The sequence below is a fragment of the Lissotriton helveticus genome, chromosome 4_1 (assembly GCF_964261635.1).
Source record: "Lissotriton helveticus chromosome 4_1, aLisHel1.1, whole genome shotgun sequence".
In the NCBI taxonomy this organism is placed as follows: domain Eukaryota; kingdom Metazoa; phylum Chordata; class Amphibia; order Caudata; family Salamandridae; genus Lissotriton; species Lissotriton helveticus.
Window position 1 is genome coordinate 1,687,151,994 of NC_136063.1, and position 27,873 is coordinate 1,687,179,866.

At 46.3% G+C, this 27,873-nt stretch overlaps 1 protein-coding gene across 2 annotated transcripts in view; it reads left to right on the forward strand.

Annotated features, from left to right (window-relative positions):
• LOC144829326 (protein AF-10-like) overlaps nt 1–27,873 on the forward strand; it is a 1,339,974-nt gene that overhangs the window by 1,156,793 nt on the left and 155,308 nt on the right. For both annotated transcript variants that reach the window (XM_078688368.1, XM_078688367.1), the window contains exon 12: nt 20,353–20,535. In XM_078688368.1, the coding sequence (XP_078544494.1) occupies nt 20,353–20,535 (183 nt within the window). The remainder of the gene's footprint in view (nt 1–20,352; nt 20,536–27,873) is intronic.

Sequence of the window (27,873 nt, forward strand, 5' to 3'; positions counted from 1 at the left end):
TCATAACCATAGATACAAAAGAGAAAAAAAGGCCTAGGCCTCATCTCATTTTGTAACATATCACCCTCTTTGTGTAAAAGAACCCAAAATTTCTGCAACAACCAATCAGAATAGCCTCACCCCATAGAACCTTCCTGAGAGAGCCTCAGAGCCTCAGATTTTTCTACCGCACGTTGTGCTAGGGAGTCTCCTCTGAGCTCTGCTCAGTTTCTTTCTATTCAACTTGATTCTTCTGAAATTTCACTTAAAACTACAATGTCTGACAAGGAGGCTTTGTTCAGGGCCTGTGCTACCTGTGCGAAAAAGAGACTTTTTGTGGAGGACAAGCATGATGACTGTATCTATTGCCTGTATCCGGACCACAAGGCCACTGATTGCAAGATCTGTAGAACTTTTTCTACGAAAACATTGAGAGACCGGGAGGGCTGACTATTGACTTGACTACAGAAAATGAAGTCACGTAAGGAGGTGCTGTCTTCGGATGAGGAGGACTCTTCATCGGCTACATCCTCCAGAAAATCCAGAAAGAGGAGTAGGTCTCCTCCCTCTACTTCTTCTGGGCCCCTGTCACAGCCCATCATAAGATCTCTGATAGGTCTGAGAGGGCAAGTCCAATTAAATCTCCTCACCGAGGTGAAAGGAGAGGCTGGGACAGACTGCTGAGGTGGACACAGCCAAAAAGGTGAAAAAGGATGCTTCTGTTCCTTCACAACCATCCCAAAAAGTGAAGGAAAGCAAGACACTGGCTGCTGTCCCTCAGGAGGGAAAGCCTGACAAAAAGCAGCGTCCGTCGACGACGAAATCAGGTATGTCGACGACTTCTTCTCAGAAAAGCCTGACTTCTCATGTCGCTCCATCGACGGGACCGTCGACGGTGCCTGCGTCGACGATGATGACTTCTCCGACGTTTAAGGTGCCTTCCTGCACGTCGACGATGGCTGTATTCTCGACGTCGACGATGATGTCGACGAGAGTAGTGTCGACGGCTGCATCGACGACGAAGACTACGACGACGTCTGCTGTAATGTTTTTTTTATATTTCTTTTTATTAAAAATTTTGTGAAAACAAACCGCAAGGCAATAAAAAAAAACATATTACATACAGTACAGATTCCATATCGGGGAAGGAAAACAAATCAAAGAAATCAGCAATCAAAGTAGATGGGGGGGGGGGTGGCAAAATAATGGAAAACAAGTATAAGACATTAAGTGGAACGTGGGGTTTAGGGGTAAGGTGGGAAGTCAGGGATTTCTTCGACAGGCGGTGTACATATATCTCCACGATAGACATTCCAGGCTCCCCATACTCTGCCCCATTTCCGAGGTCGGCCCCGGGCCAAGTACACAGTCTTTTCTCTAAACATACACCAGTCCATGTTTTCTTTCCATGCCGATAATGTGGGCGTCTCATGGACCCCCACAGTTGAGCAATATCCCTCTTAGCAATCATGGCTCCCAGGGTCACCCACTGAGTTTGCGCTACATTATGGTCAGTAGGCTCCCACACATTCAATAAACAGCGTCTCGCCTCCGGCAAGAGGGCGATCCCGGTCACTTCATTCATTACCTCATGCACTTCTTTCCAGAAAACTGCGACCTCACAACACTCCCAAATAATATGGAGGAAAGTTCCCACCTGCCCACATCCTCGCTTACACAGACCATCATCAGAAAAACCCATGTGGACAAGACGAGGGCCCGTGACATAAACCCTATGCAGAATCTTCAATTGTACTAATCGGAGACGAGCAGGGATCGCGACCTCCCTTGGAGAGGAGATCGCAGATTGCCAGTCCTCGTCAACCAGTTCAAGACCGTCACGTGTCCAGAAGTCTCAAAGATGTAACAGGAGGTCCGATCTATTGTTAATTAACTTTTTGTAAACTAAGGAGATGGTGCTATCAGGTACATAGCCATCCAACAGTCTATCTTCAAGCGGAGTCGATTCCGGAATTACTTCTCCGGCCGGGAAGACCGACCTTAACGCATGGCGAACCTGAACATAGCGGAAGTGTTCCAAATTACTTACATCAAACTCCTCCTGCAACGATTCAAATGATCTCACTTGACCCCCGACCCAGAGGTCTCCCACCTTACTAATACCAATGAGGTCCCACTTATCGACCCCTTTAGTATTCCATAATTTGCCAAAATTATCGGAACCGAATAGTGGGCTCGCCCGAGTCAGACGATCCGTCCAACCCGTCGCCCTAGTCGCGTCCCGCCACAGGCGTACCGCCATCTTCGTAGGTCCCGTCAAAGACGCCACCACCGACTAAGAGTATAGCACCCTATAATAGTTGCCACCAGGCAAAAGCCACCTATCCATGGCGAACGCGGGATTCAAAACGGGACCATACATGCTGTGATTAATTGCTCCCAATTGGGATGCCCAATAGTATCTCTTTATGTCCGGGAGGGCCATACCCCCGTCGTACCAAGGGAGCGTCAATTTAGCAAGCGAAATACGAGGTCTACCATCCCATATCAATTTCCGCCGAAGATCCTCGATTGCTCGTAAATAGCTAGAGGGAACTATATCAAAGTGTTTTGGAGGGCATAGAGAAAACTGGGTAGAGACATCATTTTAAATAAGGCAGCACTGTCGAGCGGTGAAAGTGGAAGCCTATGCCACCCCGCGACATCCTGTTTCAGTCTGGACAATGGCGGGAGAAGATTTCGTTCATAGCGGACTACGGGGTCCAATGAGATATAAATACCGAGGTACCGAAACCCCGTTTGCGCAATCTGGATGGGACAGTTGCGTGGGAGAAGAGGAACGTCGCCTGAAAGAACGTATAAATAGGATTTGGTCCAGTTAATGATGAGGCCAGAGTTTCTACCGAATGAGGTCAAGACGTAGCACAAGACTATCAGGGATTTCCGCGGCAAAGTCAGGTACAATAAAATATCGTCCGCATAAAGCGAGATACGATACTCGAATTCAGAGGATCACCGAATACCCTTCATCGAGGGCTCCCATCTAATCCAAGCAGTGAGGGGCGTCTGCTGTAATGTTGATGACGACGAGTATGTATCCTTGGTAATATTTTTACAAGTCCACTTGTGAATACAACCCAGATATACTTTTAAAACTTTTCACATACAACAACTAAGATATACTTGCTGCCTGGCGCTGACGGGGGTCAAATGGACCGTCGGTGTCAATACCCACCTGCTCAAATGAAACACCTACACTGGCAATGACACTATTGGTGCCTTGACTCCTGACTCACCACTCAATTGAAAAGTAGGTCAGATTCCGGACAACTTCTCTGTGTTTCTGTACATTCCTGGCCAGGAGAACAGAGTCTAATCTATGCTTTGCCTTGTTTTCCCAGGTGACCTGCTACAATGACAATTGGTACTTTAGTTTGCAATGAGGGAACCACTAGTGTCTTGCTAGCTCCTGTCTCCGGATTCATGGATCTACTCCAAAGCTGTCCATTTTATCCAGTATTGCAAGAACCATTACTTTTTCTCTATACGGGGCATCGCTGCTGGTATAGATGCTGGCGTCTTCATAACCTTCACACCCTCCTGCCAAATATGGTCAATAATCGGAATCAACCGTACAATCTTTAATCCTCTTTAAAATCATGCCGAAAACAATCTGTCTGTTTCACCGTGATAGGTAAGTGGAACCTACTGGCTGCCCTCTGCATTAAATTGTGAAACCCCCTGATGTCCTCTGGGGAAGAATCCGAAGGTAAGTGTGGAGGAGGGGATGGTGTCGGAATTGCATAGTCATCCCAAGGATCCGGAGCAGCCGTTGGATCCGGTAATTCACCTTCTTCCACCTCCTCTTCCGAAGAGGAAGTGTTCTGAACTTCAGGGTCAGATGGAACTGGACTCATTGCATTTACCGGTATACAGGGTATTTGAGTTTCTGGTATTGTTGTTGGTATGTCCACTTGCGGGACCGGATTTTCTGGTGTAATTTGTTGAAGAGGGAATCTGTCGGCAATCTGCCAACATGGCCTGCAGATCCTGAATCAGTGACGGTGGTAGTGCTTCCTGTCGAGGATTAAATTGATAAGTATGACAAGGAGCCATATACTGCTCCTGATAAAATTGTTCCTCATGGTAATCTTCCTCGTCATCATCGTCATCTTAGCATTTTACAAGCAGCTCAGCTGGACTGTGAGCTCCTCAATATAACCCTCCAAAAGATGAGATGGTAGTGAAGGTGATACCTTGCTATAATCTTCCAAAGGCAGGTGAAGAAAAGCCTTTGAGACAGTCATGGTCTGAGATATCCACGTCGACGGTGCAGAAATGAATATTGAAGAAATCCCCGTGGTCGACGGTGTTGTTAACGGTGTTGCCATAGCCAGCGTAGATGGTGTTGCTGATGGTGACTTAGTTGATGATGTCTTCGTCAACTGTATCTCCGATGACCGTGTCTTAGTCGCTGACGGTGTCTTAGTCGCTGACGGTGTCTTAGTCGTCGACGGTTCCTTTGTCCACTATATTTTCGCTGACTGTTTCTTTGTCGATGATGGGTCGTCAACGGGTGAAACCGATAAAGGCCTTGTCACAATGGAATTCTTGGTCGATGAAATAGGGGGCTGAAGCGCCGTCGTCGTGACAGTTGCCGTTGACAAAGTCACACATATCGTCGACGATGACTGTGAAATCGTCGTCGACACAGATTTGTTTACATGTTTTCTACTCACAGAGTCAGTAGAAGAGAATCTTGGACCCTCTCTTTCTCTCCTGACAGGTGTAGAGGGGACAGATAAAGTTGGCTCAGAGTAAAGTTTAGAGCTCCTCTCCGTACTCACAGGTTTTTCTTGGGAAGACTTTAGATGTTTCCTTCCCTCACCTGGAGATCTTTCCTGTGATCTAGCCCTCTTGTGAGCCAATCCTTCTTCCTCATCTGAAGTGTGAGCCTGTTCTTTTGTGGATTGAAGCCACAAAAGTAATCTTCCCTCTCTGTCCTTGAGGGTTTTATTAGAAAAGGTGCGACAGATTTTACAGTCTTTCACCTCGGATAAAGGCAATAAATACAGTCTTTATGTAGATCATCTACATGGACCCTATTCTTCCCACAGGTCTTGCAAGGGCGGAAGAGACCTTTCTTGTCTAACATTTTCTTCAGAATAGCTGAATAGAAGGAAAAAACTGAGTAGCTCTCAGGAAGACTCCCTTCCACACGACGTGCGGTGATAATCTGAGGAGGACTTGCCTCTGCTGGGAGTGTACTTGAGGGTGCTTGCAGCTTATTGACTGGAACCAACTTTTGGTCCTTTTTTGAACTCATGCCACTGCTTTTGTATTTTACTGTAGAACTCCCATCTTGACAACAGGGAATGATTTAGGCCTGTGAATCTATGAAAGATACCCGTACTGGATAACTGTAGTTACAGGTAAGTAACTTGTTTTCTTCCCAGCAAACAAAATGCTTTCCAACCACTCCCACACTGACCAGTTAACAGGCTTCCTTCTGAATTCCCACTTCGGCCTAGCGGAATTCCGCCCAGCTTCCTCCAGTAGCTATAAAACCCTGCAGCACTGGCAGTGACTCAGACACCAGTACTTGGTCCTTTTTGGGTCTTCCTATGGAATAAGGTGATGGGTACTTCAGCCTGTGCTTCTCAGAGTCTGCCCTTATATCCACACACTGAATTTCTCTTCTCCTTGCAATTCTAGGGCGGCCTTAGGCTCTTCATGAGACTGATGTGCATCCTGTGCTCTTGTAAACACAGCTGACATGGTCCAAGCTATGGAGGCTTCTGATCCTGATACTAAACCAGTTGCAAATACCTAATTGCCCAAGTAGGATCCAACATCTTGCTTCTCTCTTACCTCTATATTGAACTTAGTTGATGGTTGATGTCCCATTGATTTCTGCCTCAACTCGGATAGTCAGGTACTCCGTCGTCCCCACTGGCTACCATGCTTATTCCATTGCCATCATGGAAATTAACCTCTGGCTTGAGATGCATGTGTGCGCGCGCGCGTGTGTGTGTGTGTGCGTGTGCGTGTGTGTGTGTGTGCGTGTGTGCGTGTGTGTGTGCGTGCGTGTATTTGTGTGTGTGTGTTAGTGTGTGTGTGTTAGTTATAGCATGAACCTAACCAAAAGGCAGTGTATAGGGTCAAAGACAGGAATAAAGTCAGTGGGTGATATGAGAGTAGCTGGCCTGTGGACTTTTAATGCACTGTGATGTAGTGTTCTTTAGAGAGGTGTGTCTTCAACTCTCTTCAAATTGGAGCAGCATTGGAGTAGGTCAAATGTATACCTGAGGTGGTGTTCCAGATTCTGGGGGCGTAGATTAAAAGTACCTAATGCCTTGTTTATTCTTTGTTATACTTATTCTACAACTGGATGATGTACTGGCTTCTGGTGTGAAGAGAACCACCTACGATGGTGAGGTTGCAAGATCAACAGGGTGCTAATCATGATGGCTTTGTAAATGTAGTAGCTGGTTATGAAGATAGTGGAGGCTGGCAAGGGGAGCCAATAGTCCTTTCAGAATTTGGTTGATGTGTTCATAATTCTTTGGGCACTAGATGAGACATGCTGCGGCCTGTAGGATGCCCTTAAAGGGTGCCGGTGTGGAGCTTGGGAGGCCATGAGGAGGACATTCCCATCATCCAGGTACAAGCGCATGAGGACTTGAACAGTTTTTCTGAAGTTGCTTTCAGGAGGAAATCAATTCCCTTTGTTAAGACAAGTGAGTCTGTTTTTTCCAATGTGATCCTCGAGGTTTAGGTTTGTGTTAAGGATGAATTGAAGGGACTTGGCGTTTAAGAGAAAGTTGAGGTTCCAAGCCATTAAGAATGATATTATTGAACTAGGTTTGCAGAGTTTCAGGTTTGTTGTTCTTAACAAATAACATGAATTTTTTAATTGGTTGGAGCTTCAGGTAGCCGATCACCATCCATGTCTGTGTGTGGGGTGTAAAATCTCCATACTGGTGATCTTAGATGCTGTTAACTGGGAGCAGAGCAAAAGTGCCTCTTGTAGAGGTGGAAGTGACGATGAAGTCAATCCACTCCGGGGCCCCCAAGGACCACTGCCCCCACCACATCTTCAACAGAGCCGCTGATACCATCACACCAATGCTTTGCCAAACCATCAACCGCTCCCTAGCGAACGCCTCCTTCCCCGACGATTGGTAGCACGCCGAGATCAACCCCCTCCTGAAAAAGCCCTCACCGGACCCCACCGACCTCACAAACTACAGACCCATCCCCCTGCTTCCGTTCCCAGCGAAAGTCATTGAGAAAGCCAGCAACAGCCAACTCGCCACCTTCGTCGATGAGCGCAACATCCTCGACTCCTCCCAATCCGCCTTCAGAAAACAAAAACACACAACACAGAAACCGCCCTCCTCGCTGCAACAGACGACATCCGCTCCCTCCTGGACAGAGGGGAGACAGTAGACCTCATCCTCCTTGACCTCTCAGTGACCTTCGACACAGTCTCTCACCTCACCCTAACAAGCAGACTTCACGAAGTAGGGATCTGGGACAAGGCCCTTGACTGGATCCACTCTTTTCTCTCCGGCATAACGTAGCGCGTCAGACTCCCTCCTTTCCTCTCGGACCCTACACTAACCCTCTGCGAAGTCCCCCAGGGATCCTCCCTCAGCCCCACACTGTTCAACGTCTACATGGCTCCGCTCGCCTCCATCTTCAGAACCCACAGATTCAACAATGTTTCTTACGCAGACGACACCCAAATCATCCTTTCCCTATCCAACGAACCCACGCAGCCAAACAACTTTCAAGAAGGCATGGAAGCAGTCGCCAAATGGATGAAAAGCAGCTGCCTACAACTCAACACTGACAAAACAGAAGTACTCATCATGGGCCCACACCCCGACGCCTGGAACAACACCTGGTGGCCCTCTGCCCTCGGAAGCCCTTCCAACCTCACAGACCACACGCGCAACCTCAGAATCTTCCTGGACTCTGAACTCAAAATGGACCGCCAGATCAACTCTGTTACAGCCTCCTGCTTTCACACCCTTCGCCTCCTACGCTCAACCTGTGAGAAGTTGGCCTGATATATGATGCTCACTAGTTCTAGTGATCACCTTCTATCAGTCCAAACAGCCCTTATGGTGATTGGTTGTAAGTCAACCTTATAGACCAGCTATCCTAATGGTAGCATGGACAGAGCAGTCTTAGGCTAAACTCTTTTGGCATGTGAAGCCAGCTGTTTTACCACATATAACCCCTTGAATACCAGATGAAAGGACACCACACAGGTTGTTATGAAAATAAACAATATATTTATTACTAACAAACACCTCCAAACTCTTTATGAGATCAGAGGGCTAAGCACATAACAATACTCTTCAGAAAAATACAGTAAGTCGCACAATTTACGATGGTGCCCTGGGGGCATGACAAACCATATACTAAGTAAATGGGTTAAGTAGAACGATAGAAGAAATGAGGATGCCCAGAGGCTGTAGAATCGCTGGGGCTACACTACCCTAACCTTAGGTAAGGAGCAGGAGGCCCACGGGACACGTGTGCAGTGTTAGAACACACACGCGGGTTTCAATGCAAAGTCAATGGGCATGAACAAATTGCGAAATAGGCAAGTAAGGACAGTTCCGACTGGTTGAGACTAAAACTACAGGATACCGGGACACTAGGAGAGTCAATCTACCTATGAGCACCGAAATGCTCTCGTTACCTCACCCACGGGTTGCGGGTGCATAGGTGTGGAAGTGCGTCGGGTTTCCGCGTTGAAGTCAATGGAGCCTGGAAGAAAAGGGGACAGTGTTCAAAGTCACTAGCCAGTGACCAGTGTGGAACCAGGAAGGAACAAGATGCTGTCGTCGCGATCAGGAGAAGAGGTGACGCTTGTCTCTGCAGCCACGTGGACCAGGAGGTGTCTTTGACGACCAGGATGGAGGCACGAGCTGTCCAACGCAGGCTCTCGCTGTCGGCAGTGTCTGTACCGCGATCGGAGTCAACAGGCCTTGGCAAAGGCAACCCTTGGCGGTGAGTGAAGATGGCGTCTGGTGCGGACCAGGAGGGTCCGGGGAACTTCTCTTTTGGAAGGAAGCAAGGGCCAGTCTGGAGCAACCAGACCAGCGGTGTAGATTTCAAGGTTCGTCGTCTAGGAGGCCACAAGCCAGCCGGCAAGTGACCAGACAACACGTCGAGCAGCAACCAGGCAGAAGGGCCCCACGCAGATCTTGTGGACGCTGGAGGGCTGGTCTTCGGTGCAGGAGCTGCTCGGGGCTGGGGTTTCTCAATCCCAAAAAGCACTTACTCGAGGGTAGCTCAGAGGTCGTGATGGAAGCGAAGTGCAGTTCTTCAAGGATGGCTGGTCCCACGTGTCTCATCGCACCCACGGGTCTCAGCTGTGCTGCAGATGTGGGGAGAGGTCTGGGAGTCCGGGTCTCCTCGAGCTCTGAGGTCTGGTTCCGGCAGGAAGGACGACAAAGTGTACCGCAGTTGCAGGGTGGTCACTCCTTGACCACAAGGGAGATTTCTTCAGTCTTCTGTGGAGCAGAACGTCGAAGTCCAGAGTTTCTTCTTGTAAAGTTTGTTCAGGATAATCTAATTTGGAATGGGACCAGCTCCTACCTTTATCCTGCTAAAGGGGGCTGTACTATCGACTAGGTCCCTCCCATGGGTGGGACCAGGAAGGGGGGTGGTTACACCCCCTATCTATCCTTTGTCAGGTTTCGCGCCAGAGCTGGGGCTGGAGTGCCCCAGCAACTGGTTTGAACCGGTGTATGCACAGGGACACCTTGTGTGCCCCAGGCATGTCTCATTCCTTTCAGTCCTCCCTACCTCAATACACAAAATCCTGTCTGGGGTGGTGCTAGCACCTCCCACGGCAGGAAACCCTTTGTGCAGGCCTCCATCGCTGGAAGGACTCCCAGCAGCAGGAGGTCAGACTTGTGTCTGTGGTGGCAGCATCCATTTTGTGATGCTAAGGCTCTGCTTAACTTTAACCGGGGTTACAGTTACATACATGTCTTATCCCTCTAGAAGGGTGGAATGCTACCACCGTCGCCAGAACTGGCGAGGGGGTAGTATTCCAAAGCGTATGACACCTTACATGACATGTTTTGATAATGCTGTGCCAAAGTTAGCAATAACCGCGAGGATTATAATGCACTTAAGAGTATATGGTATAGCGTTATCATGGAACAGCTATAAGGACATGGTTCCGAAAGCTGCAGACAGGCTCAGCTCATGCTAGAGCACCATCTCACATAATTCCAAGCACTCTGCCTTCAGGATTGATAAGGCCTGCCATAGGAGTGACTTATAGGAGTATATGTGTCCATTTTGGGGTTAGATATAGGTATACTATATCTACAGCAAAGGTTGTTTACACCACCTTGCCCCAGCTGTGTTATCAGCCAGTTGTGTCTGTTTGGATGGCCAGCCAGGGGTGGCATAATACATGCTTCAGCCCCTGGTAGGCCCTGGGTACACCTATGCCCTGGGTACCTAAGGTACACTGTACAGGGACTGATAAGGTGACCCAATACCAATTGTTAAATGCACCTAGGGTACATGGAGTCCATTTTAAAGAGAGAGCAGATACCCTGGGGCCCTGATTAGCAGGATCCCAGGCCAACTAAGTCGAAAACCAGCTAAACACTAAGCAAAAAATCTGGGGTAACCATAGTCAGTTATCCACCTTCCTACACGACCTTAAAATGGATCCCCCTTGACACATGAAGATAGTCACTCACGCCCTCGTCACCAGCATACTTGACTACGGCAACGCACTCTACACCGGAATAAACAGAAATCTCACCCGCAAGCTACAAAGCAACCAGAATGCCGTCGCAAGACTGGTCCTCAACCTGTACCTGCAAAGACGCTGCCACATCTCCCAGCACCTGCGCACACTCCACTGGCTCACCATCGAGGCTAGAATCAGCTTCAAGATTCTCACCCACGCACACAAAACCCTCCACACCACTGGACCATCATACCTGAAAAGCTGACTCAAAATTCCATGCTCCCCAAAGGACCCTACGATCAGCCCAGCTCTGCTAAGTCGTGGTCCCCCACACCAGGAAGTCCAGATCGGGAGGCCGCTGTTTCTCCTTCCTCGCAGCCAGGGCCTGGAACGCCCTACCGCTCCACTCAGACAGACGACATCACTTCCCATCTTCAAGAGAAACCTCAAAACATGGCTCTTCGATAGACCTCCTCCCTGATGGACTAGAACCTGCACCTCCCCTCCTCCCCAGCGCCTTGAGACCCTTATGGGTGAGTAGTCACGCTAAACAAACACATGATTGATTGATTGAGGGACAGCATGCAATATCAAATTATTCCAGAGGTAATAGAGATCTTTTGTGACCTTGGGGGTACCTATGTTAAACATGGTGTTGATTAGAAAGGTAGGAGGAACTCCAGTGAAGGATATTGCTGGTGAATCCCATTTGAGACTCCATGGTGTGTGAGGGTGGGATTGCTGACTGTGTTTATGCTAGCTGAGAAGTCCAGCAATTATAGGGCAACGGGGTCATTTTCATCTGTGGTCAGAAGGGCATTCCAAAGTTAGCATTAATGTGATCTTGGAGTTGAACATAGATTGTGTTTTCATTGATATTGCTGGTGTATCATAAATGAGTGATGGGCTGGTAGTTGGCGAGGTCATCAGGGTCTAGTGTAGGTTTGGTAAGCAGTGAAAGGATCTAGCCTGTATTAAGAGCTTCTTGAAAGATGCCTTCTGTGAGGGAGGCATTGTCAATGATGAGAATGGGTGAGAGATACTTTCTCTGAACCAAAGTACTGTAAGCACCTGTATCCCTCAGGGCACGATCCTTCCTCCCGATGATACAAGCTTCCATCATGAATCCATGGTATTTGGTTGGATGTGCTTCAGAGCATTTGGGTACTTTTCCCAAATGCCAATTACTACTAGTTTAAGTGCAATAGTGCCCTCTTGGGTCCCTTCATCTATAATCAACATACTTGCTCTGTTGGGGCAGAGTCAGCACAAGGCTAGAACGTAGCTTCCACGCGGCTCTGCACTTTCAAGAAGTGGTCCCCCGTTGAAAGCGGTGTACTCTTACACAGCAGATTATGAAGAACATACTTCTCATAAAATTATTATGAGAAATGGATTACCGCACAAGTAGTGTGAGTAGTATTTTATGTGAAAACTTTATGTCTATCATATGTTTGTAAGTCCTGACGAAAGCTCCATAGACCTCCTGGCCCAGGGAGCTGAAACATGTCGACAACCTTTTCTTTGCAATACTACATGGCCCAGTAACTCGGCCTAAATCTAGTATATAAACCATTTTAACCAATGAAAACTTGCCCTGAAATAAAATTATAAGGCATTTTTCTCATTTTTTAAGAACTCTTTATTATTATTCTTTTTTTCTTCACCTTCCTCTGTGGGGAAATCCTTTTTGTCTCTGGACACTGCACTCGAGACTGGAGGTGCCTCTGGATGAGGCAAGCAGTACACACAAATAGGAATAACCCTATGATAACTGCCTGAATGTCAATGTGGGGCGGATGAAACAAATATACCGCAATTCCATCTAACATTGACTTCTTTGAGGGTTTCCTTATCCACACTGAACCAAAGGTTGAGCAGTGTTACAAGTGTCCAATTTTGTTGATTAAAAATATACATTACCTTGGGGAAAGAAACGGACACACAAAATCCTCATCCCTCCCTGTTGATTAACCGTTACTTTTCCCAAATGCCAATTACTACTAGTTTAAGTGCAATAGTGCCCTCTTGGGTCCCTTCATCTATAATCAACATACTTGCTCTGTTGGGTGAAGCTTCTACAGTCTCTTTCCCCGGACAGTCCCTTTTGTAAATGCCCCTCCTTGTGACACATTTAGCAAGAAATAACGTTGGGCTTAGAGCAACTGCCACATGTTCGTATTCTGCATACTTACTATGTTTAGTCATACTTTTATGCTTATGACACACACCTTCTCCGTCGACTTGCTAATATGTCTTATCTGTCATCAGTCCTCAGTGTCACTCAGAAGTGAGTGAAATATAAAAGTTCTGAAGCTTAATCAGTCTCCACCCCTTGGTCTTTGCCCAGGTACAGTCTTAACTGCCCATAATATTGACTTTATTTTTTAACTAAATTGCCAGTCTCATCTAAGGTTTCAGTTGTGACAAAGCAGTGTCCTTTGCATATTAAACATCTTTGAAGGGAGGCATAGCCATGCAGGATGCCGTGAGGACTTCTTTCACCGTGCTCCTAGGCTAGTGGCCTAAATAGCCATCAAATATCAATATACATCGTTACCATCACATGGACAAAAACCATTGAAGTGCTGCTGGATGTCTAGATTTTCAAAATGGTGGATATATGTGGCAGATAAAAATTGATATGCAGGATGGACAGAGCGACAACATTACAATCTTACATACACAGTAGTAGGCACTGTCCCTTTGGTCACTGGAAATGTTGGGTTTAAATAACTATAATTAGAGGGCCAGGGTGGAAGCACGTATCTAAGAAACACATACTTTCTAATAGATGCCGACAAACTACAACGTAAGTGGAGAGGAAAATTTTACCATGCTAGCTAGAACACCGACACTAGGGGACTCGGTATCTGGGTGGTCCCCAAATATACAGTATTTACAGATACAGTAATTGCAGGCAATTAGGGGCGATACGTGATGGTGTTTAGTTAATTCAGTGGATAAGACCAAGTTAGCCCATTTATTTTCAGCAGTATAGCATACATCTTGCATTGTGCTTTGCTTTTTCAAATGTGAGACCTATTTCCTCTATTTCTAGTTGTGTTGTGGCAGTGGGTCTTGAACCATGCATTGATGTTTTTGATGGCATTGTTGTTTAAGTCATTGTTTAGGTACTTGATGAATTTTGAATAACCCTGAGCTATGAACTCCGCTCCGTCCATGTAACAGAGTCAGCTACTATACTGCACCCACAAATGCTTTGATAAAGCAACTTTACATGCTGAAAAGCATATAACCAATTCACAAAAGTGAACTTTGAAAATGAAAAATATCAGGCAATGAAAGAGGTGATGATTTTGGGGTCCCCCCCTAACCTAGGGGGAGGACCAAGCAGATGCCTTGAACACAAAGAACATAGCATGATGAACGATTCAGTGGTGGTCCCATCCTCTTAGGACCACCCCAAGCACAGTTCTGCACAAAAATACAATCCCAACCAAAGTCCCTGCAAAGCATTATGGGACAAGATTAGCAGTGGGCAGTGAATATCCAATATCAAAATAATTCTATTCTACAAAGAGCTGCAGTTCAACTAGTTGTTACTAGGTGTCCCTCACGAGGAAAATGCAAAAGCCTTGAAATTATTACATCAAGCTGCGGTTCAACTAGTCATTGCTAGGTGTCCCTCAAGTCAAATGCTTTTGCATTTGTCTCATGAGGGGCACCTAGTAACGACTAGTGGAACTGCAGCTTCATGAAAGGGTTTCAATGCTTTTGCATTTGACTCGTGAGGGACACCTAGTAACGACTAGTGGAACTGCATCAACATCTCCTTCAAAACAGCGACCTTCCCAGAGAGCTGGAAGCACGCAGAGATTAACGCCTTACTCAAGAAACCCAAGGCGGACCCCACAGACCTCAAAAACGTCCAACCCATCGTCCTGCTCTCGTTCTCGGCGAAGGTCATCGAAAAGGCCGTCAACAAACAACAACTTGCTTCCTCGAGGAGAACAGCATCCTGGACCCATCCCAGTCCGGGTTCCGTAGCAACCACAGCACGGACCCTGCTGGACAATGGAGAAACTGCTGCCCTCATCCTCCTGGACCTGTCAGCAGCCTTCGACAAGGTCTGCCCCCACACTCTACGAACACGCCTACACGACGCCGGGATCCAAGAGAAGGCTCTGGACTGGACCACCTCCTTCCTCTACGGCAGAACTCTGAGCGTCCGCCTCCCCCCCCCTTCCACTTCGAAGCCACTGAGATCTGCGACGTCCCCCAAGGCTCAGCCCAACATTGTTCAACATCTACATGGCCCCACTCGCACACGTCGCACGACGGCACGACCTCAACATCATCTCCTATGCCGACGACACCCAGCTGATCCTCTCCCTCACCAAAGACCCCCACACCGCCAAAACCAACCTCCACGAAGCAATGAAGGCCGTCGCTGACTGGATGTCGTCGTCGTTGATGTTGGTCCAGGAGAGCAGGAGGTTGGTGCGGATGGTGGTCGTGGGGACGGAGGTCTCAGTGGTTGTCGGGGCAGTTGAGGCGTTGAAGCTGTTGTGGATGTCTGTGATCTTGCGGTGGAAGAAGGTGGCCAGCGAGTCGCACAGGTCTTGCGAGGGTGGGACGTCGTTGGTGTTGGAGCTGGGGTTGGAGAGTTCCTTCACGATGTTGAAGAGCTCTTTGCTGTTGTATGCGTTGTTGTCTAGGCGGTCTTTGAAGCAGGCCCTTTTGGCGGATCTGATGAGGTGGTGTCTGCGGGTCGCATTCTTGTGGGCTGCGTGGCTGTCTGTTGTTCATTCACGGAGCCAGATCTTCTCCAGCTTTTGGCAGGTTTGCTTGGAGGCCCGGAGGTCTTCAGTGAACCAGCTGGCTTTCTTGTTGGTGTGACTGTTGGAGGGTTTCTTGATTGGGGCAAGGGTGTTGGCACAGTCGTTGATCCACTGTCTGAGGTTGCTGGCGGCGGTGTCGAGGTCGGTGGGGTCGGCGGGTGGGCTCTGGGTGAGGGTGGTGGTTAGCTGGTCTTCGGTGACTTTGCCCCAGCAGCGGCGAGACATATGTTTGGTGCAGTGGTGCGTGGTGGGTTTCTTGAAGGTGAAGTGGATGCAGCGATGGTCGGTCCAGTGGAGTTCGGTGGTGTGATTGAGAGAGACGGGGCTTGCGGAGAAGATGGGGTCAAGCGTGTGACCGGCGGAGTGGGTGGATGTTGTGACGAGTTGTCGGAGTCCGAGGTTGGCTTGGTTGTCAATCAGGGTGGTGGAGTTGGGATCGTCGTTGTTCTCGAGGTGGAAGTTCAGGTCCCCGAGGAGGATGTAGTCCGTGGAGGCGAGGGCCTGTGTGCTGACGAAGTCGGCGATGGAGTCACTGAACTGTGGTAGGAGTTCAGGTGGGTCTGTATGAGTAATACACCTGCGCACCAGTAAGTACACCAAAAAGGCATGTTTTAAGCCATGTGGTGCCTGGCATCGGCCAATTTGGGTGACGTACCCACATTTGGTCTGTCTTTGGTGTCTTGAGCACGACCATGTTGCCAAGACATGAGGATTGCCGCACCATAAACCCTAAGGTGCTGAGGGAGTGGCCCCTCAATTTCTCACCTCCTGACGTCGTTTGACTTCATGACGCTCCAGGTCTCTATCACGAGGAATGTCCAGAGTCACTCGTGAAGTCTGACCGGATGATCGTTGTCCCACGCCAAGTCGTTGGATAAGTTCCACAAAAAGAAGTTGTTGTTGAAGAGGTCTTTGACTTCACCACACAAGTCTTCGGACGAGTTGCGTGGCCGTCGGCACTCGAGGCTAAGCTCTGGTGTGGAGTCTGAGCCTGGTCTGTCTCCATGCCTTTCTGAGTTTCTGGGAGCTGAAGCGACCCCGCCCAACTGAAGGAATTTTATGAGGCAATTTTAGGGTCCCATGGACCGGGAGCGGCCCACTACTGGTCTTTCACCTATGGGTTCAGCCTCAGTGCCAGTCGGGCCCCAAGGATCAATTAATAGTTCCAGAGCGGCACCGTTTGAATGACCTAGACCTTTCCTAGCACCCGCTCCAGTGCTGGAACTGCTGACGCCCATGAGTGGCACTGACCTGTCATTACCAACTCCCATATGGAGCCAGACGGGTGTCATCTGACGCTTGAACTGACCAGGTGCAGACTCCCCACATCGGAGCCAGTGCCTTTTTCTTATGACTGGCCACCGTATAGTGGCTACAGAGAAGGGTGTCTCATTTGCAATGGTGATGTGAAGGGTGGCTGAGGTTCTAGACCTCATGCTAACCCTAGTAGTAAACAAGACAAATGTCTTCACAGAGGTGCTTAAGCCGCCAGTTGCCCCCATTGAACCATTACTCCCATTCAATGAAGCCTTTAACGACATCCTACTTGAGGCCTAAACAGGGGTTGCTGTGCATAGAGCAATTAAAAGCCTCCATCTCCCTGCGCCAAGGGACCCCAGTTTCCTGATCCAGCACCCTTCCCCGGAGACCTTGGTGTCCAAGCCTCCACCTCCAAAGTTAACCCCTGCACATTCTCTACTACTCCACCGGATAGGGAATCCAAAAGTCTGGATATTTTTGGAAAGCGGATGTTCTCTTCTGCCAGCCTGGCACTGAGGTCAGTGAATACCGCATGCCTCTTGGACCTATACTCTCACCATTTGAGACTCGGTTGCCCAAGCGCTGCCCATGATCTCATAAGAGGCACGAGCCATACTTTTAACCAATTGCTGATGGGAGGGATGCAGCTAAGTTCACAATATGATGTGGGCTGGATACGACGTGCTCACTGGGCAGAACGACTTCATCATTGATGACCCTTCCGGGGATGTCCAAACTTCACTTATAGACATGCCCTTTGATAGCTCTTGGTTGTTTGGAGAGAAGGCGGACTCAGCATTTGAGTACTTTAAGGACAGCAGTGCTATGGCCTGGTCCTCGGGTCTTTCCATGGCCCCTCACCAACCTCAGTCTGCCTTCTGCCCCTTTCTTTGCCACGGAAGGGTCTTACAATGAGTCTTTACATGACCAGCCATCCCAGCCAGCAAACTGCACAATCTTTTCATGGCTGAGCACGTGGTTCTCAGAGACCACGTAGGACAGGCTGCCTGAGGTAGTCAGTCCACTCCCCCAAGTCCCCCACCCCCAGCAACCGCAACCTCAAAACCCCTTTAGTATGCCCGATCATCATGGCCATCCACTGGGAGCAGGATATGCCATCACCTGCACATGATTGGAGCTTAATAACGTCAGACCTTTGGGTTTTGTAGTTCGTCCAAAGGGGCTACTCCCTCCTCTTTGTGACCTTCCCTCCATTCATGCCACCTACTTACGAAAAGCTGACAGAGAGCCACCTTCTCTATATTGACCGCTGAGCTAGGTTCTTTGAGTGTTGCCAGTGGTATGACATTAACCCATTAAAATCTTGCATTTCCAATGTCTTGCCATTTGCATTGTCCCTTTCTCTACAGGGCCTGCTGGTGGATACAGTAAAGGGCCAATAGTTGACCCATCTGATTTTGTCTCTTTCCTGTTTGTCACCACTAGTGACTTTCTTGATGATATCTTCATTCAAGCTAATGCACAGTTGCCTTGTTTGACTCTTTACCGTAAAAATAATTCTGTAGTCTGCGATTACTTTCACTTGCATTGTCGGAGACCTTTAGGCCTATACAGTTGTGCAAAGCACTACTGCCTTACATCTCAGGCGCACAGTGACAGTTACTTTACTCGGACTGTGTTTCTGGTTTCGTTGGTTAACCTACACTGCTCAGTTCTACCTGTCATGGAGGTACTAGTTTGGGACTTTTTAAGGAGGTGAGGAATCTGTGGGAAGATCTGTCCATCAGAACAGAAAGTTGCTTATCTCAAGTGGTTGCATTATCTTCCCACAGTCTCTATTACTGTGAATATTAAGATCTCAGGTTATCAAGACATTTTAGGTGCTGCCTTTATCGCTATTGTGGCTCTCTCAGTTCCTCTCCGTTCGCTTCGATGGGACATACAATGAAAGTCAAGAACTGATAAGAGTGCACTGGTTGGCCATATGAACCCTGATGACATCACGTCTACAGTGACCAGCTTCTGCAACCTGCCAGATTGGTTCTGCTAAGAGAGTGGATTCAAAGACAGAACTTTAAGACAATGTAAAAATAAAAACATAATTTACATGTAACTTTGGGCCAGATGTAGGTAATTTCTATTTACCTATTCCTAAATACCGAATTATACTGATTCGATATTTAAGAATCTGTAAATAGTATGTAGGTAAAAAAATCAGTAATTTTTACAGATTCGATAATATTCGTTATTACCGATTCGGTATTTACCGAATTGGTAATGAGGAATACCTTCCCATTCATTCCTATGGACCTGGAGGCGAATGGGAAGCCATTCACTATTACCGGTTCGGTAAATACCGAATCGGTAATAGGGGGAGCATATTCAAGGGTGGCAGGGTGTCACATTGACACCCTGTTGCACCCCTGAATCGTGCATGTGTGCACTTGTGGCGCACATACATGCCCTTGTCTGCCACATGGCACTTTTAAAAAGGCACAAAATAGCTTTTTTAACCCCTTGGCCGTGGCGATATTTCCGCCACGGCGCTGGGGGGGAGGGGCGTGCGGCGCCGCCGCCATGCTGGTGACTGAACCACTCCGTCACCAGCCACGGGCGTGCTGTGCTTGTGACGGAGTGGTTCCGTCACGGCCCCGCCCGCTCAATGGAACGCTCAGAGCAGACGCAGAAATAATGCTGTGCAGGCGCGGTGGCCGGGCCGTGACGGAACCACTCCGTCACCAGCACAGCGCATTCGTGGCTGGTGACGGAGTGGTTCCGTCACCAGCATTCAAGGGGTTAAAGGTATTTGATATTTACCACCAACTTGTAGTTGGTGGTAAATAACGAATCCTTAATCAAAAATGCACTCACTTGAGTGCTCCCTACATAGGATTTAAGGATTCGGTAATTTACCGATTCGGTAATTTACCGATTCCTTAAATTACCGAATCGATAAATTACCGAATCCTTAAATTTAGCCCCCTACATTAGAAAAAGCTAAATACCGGTCGCTAATGGCTAATTTACCGAATTTCGGCCGTTACCGACCGGTATTTTGCTACCTACATATGGCCCCTTGTCTTCTTCTGGTTGCAGACTATTACTCTGTTTTAACACAGTCATTTTAAGATGCTTTGGCCTGTAGTGCAGCTACTACAGTTCAGAACTAAGTCTTTGAATACCTTATTCTTAAGTGCATTATTAAATCATGGTTTTTTATGATTGTTGAATTGTCAACTTCTGATGACTGAGTTGATGCTGATTTTGACCTTGAGTTTGGCCAAGGAATGCCCATTGATGCCTGATAAAGGCCAGTAACTGCAGTTATTCTGCTATTGTTGTGATTATGATGAGAGATACTAACATGTTTTACTTGTCTTTTAATGGCAACCTACACACTGCATAACTTTGGGTTCCAGAGTCATAAGCAAGTAGTCTTTTCATTGCAAGTCACTGTTTGTGTTTCTGTTCTTTGGGGTGTATCTGTGGTGTTGTGTTCTAACCATATTATTTGAACAGTATCAAGTGTGTTTGGGTGAAAAATGCAGCAAACTTACTGACACATTTTTTGTGTGTACTTTAAAAAGGTGTTAACCAAGCTTTTTAAAAATTAATATTTCTACTTTTTATTACCTTATCTGTCAGTCATGGAAATCCTGCGGTCTCTGAACCAACTTCAAATTGAAAATGAACAGTTAAATGAGAAGATTCGATATCTTGCGGCAGAAAAGGAGCGTCTTCAGTTTATGAAGTACCACCTTTCTTTTCCATTCCCAGGTAGAACTATCAGTCTTGCCACATCACCACCAGCACTTTCAGCACAAGGAGGTATGATGTCCTTCATTGAATGCATACTCAAATGTTATACCTACAGCAAACCCGTATTTAATCCCACCTCCTCTGTTTGCGCCTATCCATATCAGAGGGGTCAAGAAGACTGCCTAGATTTATAAAGGATGGTATTACTCCGGTATCTCAAAAAGTTTCAAATATGACAAAATGTCCACAACATTTAAGGTTGTAGCTGCCAAATATAATTTTAAGGAAATTTTAATTATTATCTATGCATTATGTCTTAAACTGTACTCTTGCATAGAACTATTGAAAGGTTTATACTTGCAACACCAGTTGGCTCCAATAACTATTTGTTAGCTTGATTCTGAGTAACATCACAAAATAAAATGGTGGACAGAGTGTTAAAAAAATTCAAATACTCACCCCCCGTGACACATATCTGGGTTTAATTCATCTTTTTTTCTTTCCAAAAATCTTTATTCCGATACAAATATATCCATAACAGCACAGATCAAAATAGCAATTTTGTAATATATTAATCAATTTAAAGCACAGTTGATTAAAAAGAGATACAACCTCATAAAAACATTACCTAAATAGGAACTTCGTAGAATATGTGTGGTTTCTATCATAAAAAGTCAAATAGATTACGTCAATCGACAGGGTTTAGAATATTTTAACAATAGTCATAAATACAATATTGAAATAAAATCATTAAAAACAACCTTCGGGAGGTACACATTGTATCAAGTGGACGCACTGCTGCCTTCAAGAAAGAGCCTACACGAAAAATGTATTAATCCTCATCCAGATTAAGAATTTTCGTTTACGCAGCTTTATACTGAATGATGGTGCTTTTTTTTTAAGAATGGTATAAAACCATTTGGTGTATTTTAGATAAAGATTGCAAAAGAATAAAAAAATGTACATTGTTTGGTTGCTTCGCTCATCACAGGGGTATGGCAATTGATCAAAATTAACATTATACCCTAGGTGAAAACAAAGTAAGAATTTTAATGTACCAGTCCTTAGGCTCAAAAGCAATCCTCTCACCCATCGGCCTATGGGTTTTAAAAGATCGCTAGATGGCAGATGAGAGGTATCCTCTAAGGACATATACCCTGCAAAGGAGGATTTCTGTTCCTCCTTTCCGTATCTTACTTTACTATACTGTGCATACAGAGCCTCCTGTAAGATTTTTTTGTTTAGGAAGATGTGGCCAAAATTCACGCTATTTAAGCTCTTACAGCAGCAAGCCAAGGTATATCCCTGCCCTTCTCGCACTTAAAGCAATCTGTTATAATATCTCTAGTGAGGGTCGCTGCTGGGTTTTTCCTGATTGCAAGCCAGAAAATAGCTGGGCGGGCCCTAATATAATCTTCGGTATATAGCAGTTTCAGTTCTTTTTGACAGGCATACTGTGATGAGGAAATCGGAACTTCCAGGAGTCTCTGACAGAATCTATTTTCTTCTCCATGAATGCTATTGCACTTTGTAAAACCCCAAACATCTGCGCCATATGTTCCGGTAGGGATACACTGTGATTTTAAAAATGTTGTTAATGGCTAAAACCACCTCTGACTTTTTGGGTTGCGGGAGGCCAAGGATTGAATTGATAGCGTTTGAAAACGTTATCCTGCTATGCGCCACATGATCCAAACAAGAACCATTTGCTGCAAATACCAGCCCCAGATAGGGTGCAATGTAATGTAAACTTTCGGAGTCTATGGTGATTCTATTGATGGAATACCTTTTAGGTCGACAAGCCATTAAAAATGATTTTTTTAAATTAGTACGTATATCTAAACCCGCCAAAAATCTACAAAGCCCCATACTAAAATGCATAGGGCATTAGGTGTGCGGCCTATTAAGACCGCATCATCCGCATACATTAGGGCGGGGAGTATATTGCCATTAATTCTGGGAACATCATTAGTAAGTGTTGCCAATGATTTATGTAAGTCATTAATGAATAAAATAAAAAGGAGGGGGCCAGTACACACCCCATTCTGACCCCTCTACCGATTGTAATGTCTTTTGACACCTCCCCAGCCCTACTGACCCTCACCCGGCATGCAGGTCCTTATGCAAATAGGCTAAAAAATGAACTAAATCCTCGTCCAAGCCATACTTTAAAAGTATAGACCAAAACCTGTAAACATAGTCAAAGGCTGAGGTAAGATCCATAGACAGGAGGTTTTTGGGCAATAGTATATTTGCCAATAATCAAGTTAAGGTTTAGACACTGTTCAACTGTGCCTATTTTACTTCTGAACCCTAACTGGCAAGGTTGTAAAATATGGTCTTCCTCAGCCCATGTCCTTATCTTATTGTACAGGATCCTCCCTAAAATGTTCAGTGTATTATCGATCAGGGAGATTGGTCTATAAAAGCTTGGATTAGATCAATCACACTTTAAAAAAAAAATAGCTACAATAATACTAGTAGACCATGTGCTTGGAATCGTAACATTGGTTAAGTTATTAAAAATATTTAATAAAAGGGGCTCCCAGAACTCAAGTGTTTTTTTTAATGAGATCAATGTGCGCCCATCAGGGCTTGGAGCTTTGTTCCCCAAACTCTGTTGAATGGCGTCCTCCACTCCCCAAACTCTGTTGAATTGCGTCCTCCACTGCTGACAAGGATATCTGAATCCTAGTAGCAGCTTGGTATTCATATAGATCTTCATTTTGAGTTGGGGCGAAGTACATTTTAGAAAAATGGGCTTCCTATTCCTAGCTGGTTATATTACAACTAATGGGATTCAGTGAATGTCCCATAGACTTCATATCTTTAACTGCGCCCCAGAAGCCATTCCCATTCTCTAATGTGGCAGCACATGCAAGGTTATCCCAGCGCTGTTTTGTAATTTCATCCTTTCGTAGCCTAATTACTACCTTTTATTGTTGCCTCAGAGATTTAATGAGAGCCGGGTCTCTGGGGTTCTTTATGAGTGCCTTACGAACGTCTTTATTTGCTGCGGAGCAATCCCCATTAAACCATCTTGGGTCAGCGTGTGTATTCACTATGGGTCTCAATAGCATGAGTTTAATGCCCTCAGATAGTTGAACAAAGGTGCCAATTGCCTCAGGAGTATAATCTTTTAGTGACCGGCAGGTGTCGACAGGTGGCAAGTGTTCTCTTACCATACTAAGGAACAAATCATTATTATCTATACCTCGCCAAACTAATCTTAAGAGTCAGTGGAGGGTGATAAGTTCCTTGCACCACGCTCTTTGGCATAAGTTGGCATAGGGGCAATTCTCAGTATTATTTTGATGGGATTATGGTCACTTTGAACAGTTGGTATAACCTCAGCTTTTAGCAAGGAGTCTTCTAAGGTAGCGGAAATAAAGATATAATCAATAGTAGAAGCACAGCCCCTGTCTCTATATGTTGGCTCAAAGTGCTTGTCCTTATAGGGTACTGCAGCAATTTCCATAACATTAAGTACATTTTGGTTACATAGGTGATCCAATAATTCTATCCCCCTATTTCATGGAAGCACGTTAGTGAAATAATCCATCACTAATTCATTTTCCGTGGAATTCCTAAAGTTAAAATCACCCCTAAACAGATACCGGCTAGATTGTCTAGACCCTTGTGATTTTGTACGGTTAGAGAAAATTTGAACAAATTAATGAAATTCATATTGGGTATGGTGTGGAAGTTATTGTTATAAAAATTAATTAGGCATATAGAGACCCCCTTGTGTAAATTAAAGCCTGAAACTTATCATTTCTAGTATCAAGAGCCTTTGTGCTGCCTCCTGCGTAGATATTGACCCAGATGGAAAGTCCACCAGACGGGCGGCATGCCTTAGGAGTAGGGACAAGAGTGTTGAAACATTCAAACCCTTCTAAGTTTAAATCTCGTATAGCCCAGGTTTCCTGTAGCATAAGGATGTCCTGTTTTTAGACTATTTCTTCCCAGTCTGGTATATTTATTTTAGATGCAAGACCGGCGACATTCCAGCTTAATATATTTTGATTTAAGTCAGTAGCAAGCAAAGTTGGAGTACAATGCCCACAGGGCGGGTGCTCATGTAATGCGGGTGTGATCTAATTTGCTACCAGAGGGGATAACAGTCAGTCCTGGTTATCCAAGCCAGACAATGGTAAACACCTATTCTGCATGGTTGAAGAGAAAACATTGTTGGTTTTTAACCCCAGGGTTGGTTCATAGAAGTAACCCAATGGCAATGAACAAATGTGGGTTAAGTTGGTGACGTTTACCTCCTGTACCATCAGTAATGATCTTACCATTGACAGGTTTTCGAAGTTAATAACTATACAGTCCCCTTAGTTGTTCTTCGGAGACGGCCCTATCCAGCCTACTCTGCATACCATGATAATGTGGTTTAAGTTTGACACACTAAACCCTTTATGTTTTGACAGCCAATCAGTACTTTTCTTACGCAGTTGGTCCCATGACTCTACTTGATTTTTCCTGAGGGAAGGTACCCCTGCCAGGACCAGAACAAAAGGGCATGATGCAGGTGAAAAACTTAGTACCTCTCTGCTAACCTGCGTGGTTTCTGTTCTCTCTGGGTCTAAAACCCCTGCATGTGACTTATCACCCCCTGGGTTTGCTCTATCTAGGGTACTCCTAGGTGCACTACAAAGGTCTAAGGGCATGTATGGGCCTATAGCGGGCGGGCTACTGACACCACCAGCATTGGAGGAGTTTTCCTGCATAATGATAGACTCTGATGAAAAACATTCTATAACGTTTCTACAAGTGCCACAGGACCCGATGGATGGGGTGGGTGGTATGGGGATCTGTAGATTACAATTGGATACACCGTTCGATGCACCATTGATTGGCGGATTAAGATCCAGCCCCTCAGAAGTAACAGGCTTGATGGTTTTAAGTGGTGAACTTAGCCTGTTTGACAAAGTATCCTAATGATCTAAGTGCTTCCAAAGGGCGGTAACGTTCTTATCAATTAAGTCTGTAACACGTCCAAAAACAGTGTCCACAATAATGTCAATAAAGGTGTCTCCATGGCTGCTGCAAGTTTGGATGCAAATAGATCGGCTTGATTCTTTAATTAGGGTAGTTTCTATGGTCTCGACATCCGGAATGGTTGGTGGGGTCTGTATCCATGAACTCATGATGGTGCGAGATGAACTAGCATGAGGTGGTCGTTTCATCTTTGAGCAAATGGGTTTAGTCAGCTTCCTTTTGCCTTTGGTCCCTAAGGCTGCAGGAGTTGTAGGCGGATCCACATTTAATAAAGATACAACAGTACTTTCGCCATTACAAGTCACATTGGGGCGGTCCTCATTGTTATGACTAGGTCCTGAGCACGATAGAGTACTCAGGGCGGTGGCCTTCTTATGGCAGAGCGAGGGGAGGGCAACTAAATTAATTGAGGTCGCCCCTATAGGACCAGCCTGGGGTGCCTCAACTCCAAGGAACAGGCGCCTCTCGGTTATTTAAATCTCATTGGCAACTATGTTGGCTGCTCTCTCCAGCATACTATCTATTTTTGGGGTGACAGGCTGGAGGGGTAATGTCCCTATGCGCTTCCCCATTGTCAAAATAGAGGCAAATTTATCCTTTCCAAATATGGTGGCACTCACCTTGGCAGTCTTCGCCGTTAGCTGATGTTAAAGGGGTGGCCCAGCCCTGCCTCTTCCTGGGGCAGACGAGCCCGCCCTTGGACCAGGCACGCCCACACTCCACCCGCGCTGATGGAGCCGCTAGCAGTTTTAAAGTCGCCTCCTGGTGCTGTAGGCAGTGCGGGCGTGGAAGGCTGCACGCTGGGTCTCCCGGGCGTACTGCAAGGGATGCTGAGGGATGTAGGCTACTCCCATCTCCCTGGTTCCCCGTGCCAGTCTTCGCTCCTCTCAGCCCCCAGACAGAGGGAAACAACAAGGCTGGTGAGCGACTTTTGTATTTTGCTCGCAATGTCACCCTATTTTGAGCCCAGCCATGTGCAAATCAGCGTGCAAGTCAGTCTTGACCCAGTTCCCCACGGGAACAGTCCAGCCCTAACTGCCAAGCCAGGTCTGTGACTGGGGGTGGATGTTTGACAATGTTCAACATTCCGTCCATCATCTTTTTGTGTTGCTATAGCTTGATTCAGAATGACATGCCTGCAATGTCCTCACTGTAATTCCATCTAGAAAAAATGGTCATGTTACCTTCTTTTACCAGCGCATCATGGACAGGTGATGCAGTTACGTTTGGACAATGCAACTTTTGTCTATTTATCTCATCTCACTTGTGAGTAATTCCAATTTTGTGTGCATGTCCTCTCTCATGAAATGAAGTTATGGGTTTGCAATACCACTAATTCCAGTGGATTCTTTCTAACCACAGACTAGTCACCCTAAGAATGTTCACAGGCATGAGCTTGGATATGGAGATTTTTTGTAGCAGTGCTCCTGCATGCTGTAGGTGGCATTGTGTGGCGCTGTGGTGACTGCGTACTGCCTCAAATGTGATGAAGTTGAGCTGTATATCAGTCCCACCCATGATTGCTAAGATCCCCTTCAATGTGGATCGAGAGCTCCACTCCCAACTTAACCGACCTTCCAAGTATTTCCAAATTTTGAAAACAGTGGGCTAAGTAATGATGTTATACTGAAAACAACCAGATTCAAACTTTGGTGAGACTGCAGAAAGCCATGTGTTGGTCACAAATCTACAATAGATGCTTTGGCTCTGGTCAGACCTCTAAGTTGTGCAAGAAGTTTGCTCTTGTGTACCCAAATGATATTCCAGACCTGGGGGCGAAGTTCTATGTCACTGAGCTTAAGAGGAGGTTAATCTCGAAGCACAGGTCTAACTTCAAGTCACAGAACCAGTTGATTTCCCGGTCTTGAGGATGCTCCTGCAGAAAGTAAGATTTCCAGTCAAAGTATTCCTTAAGTTAAAGTCAAGACATAAGCACAAGAAGGCAAGTGGGGCTCAACTGGCACTTCAATATTCGAAGTATAGCAAAAAGTTGTTGGTTAGAGATCAACTCGCCTCAAGTGTCATCCAAATCTGACCCGTACTTCAGTTGCTCACTGTGTGCCCTCAGCAGCTATTGGCCTTTAAAGATGTCATGCTGCAGGACTTCAGTGTAATTGTGGTTCTCTCTAGGATGCCTTATCACTCCATGGAGCCCGAGAGGATCACTAGTTAGTCTTGTTCTGGAAGGGCCACCCCAGATGCTGTCTGCCCTCTGGGAACCCACTACCAGGCCTTCTCTAATTCCAGTCTTGAGCTCCACACCAACACCAGGGTCCACACTGGTTTCTTCCATACATACTCTGCTGGTGCCAGCTCAAGATACGTTCCCCATACTACTCTCAGACCATCAACCTATGTCGGCCCATTCCAGACCCTTTTCGGGCTATGAAATCAGCAATTCAC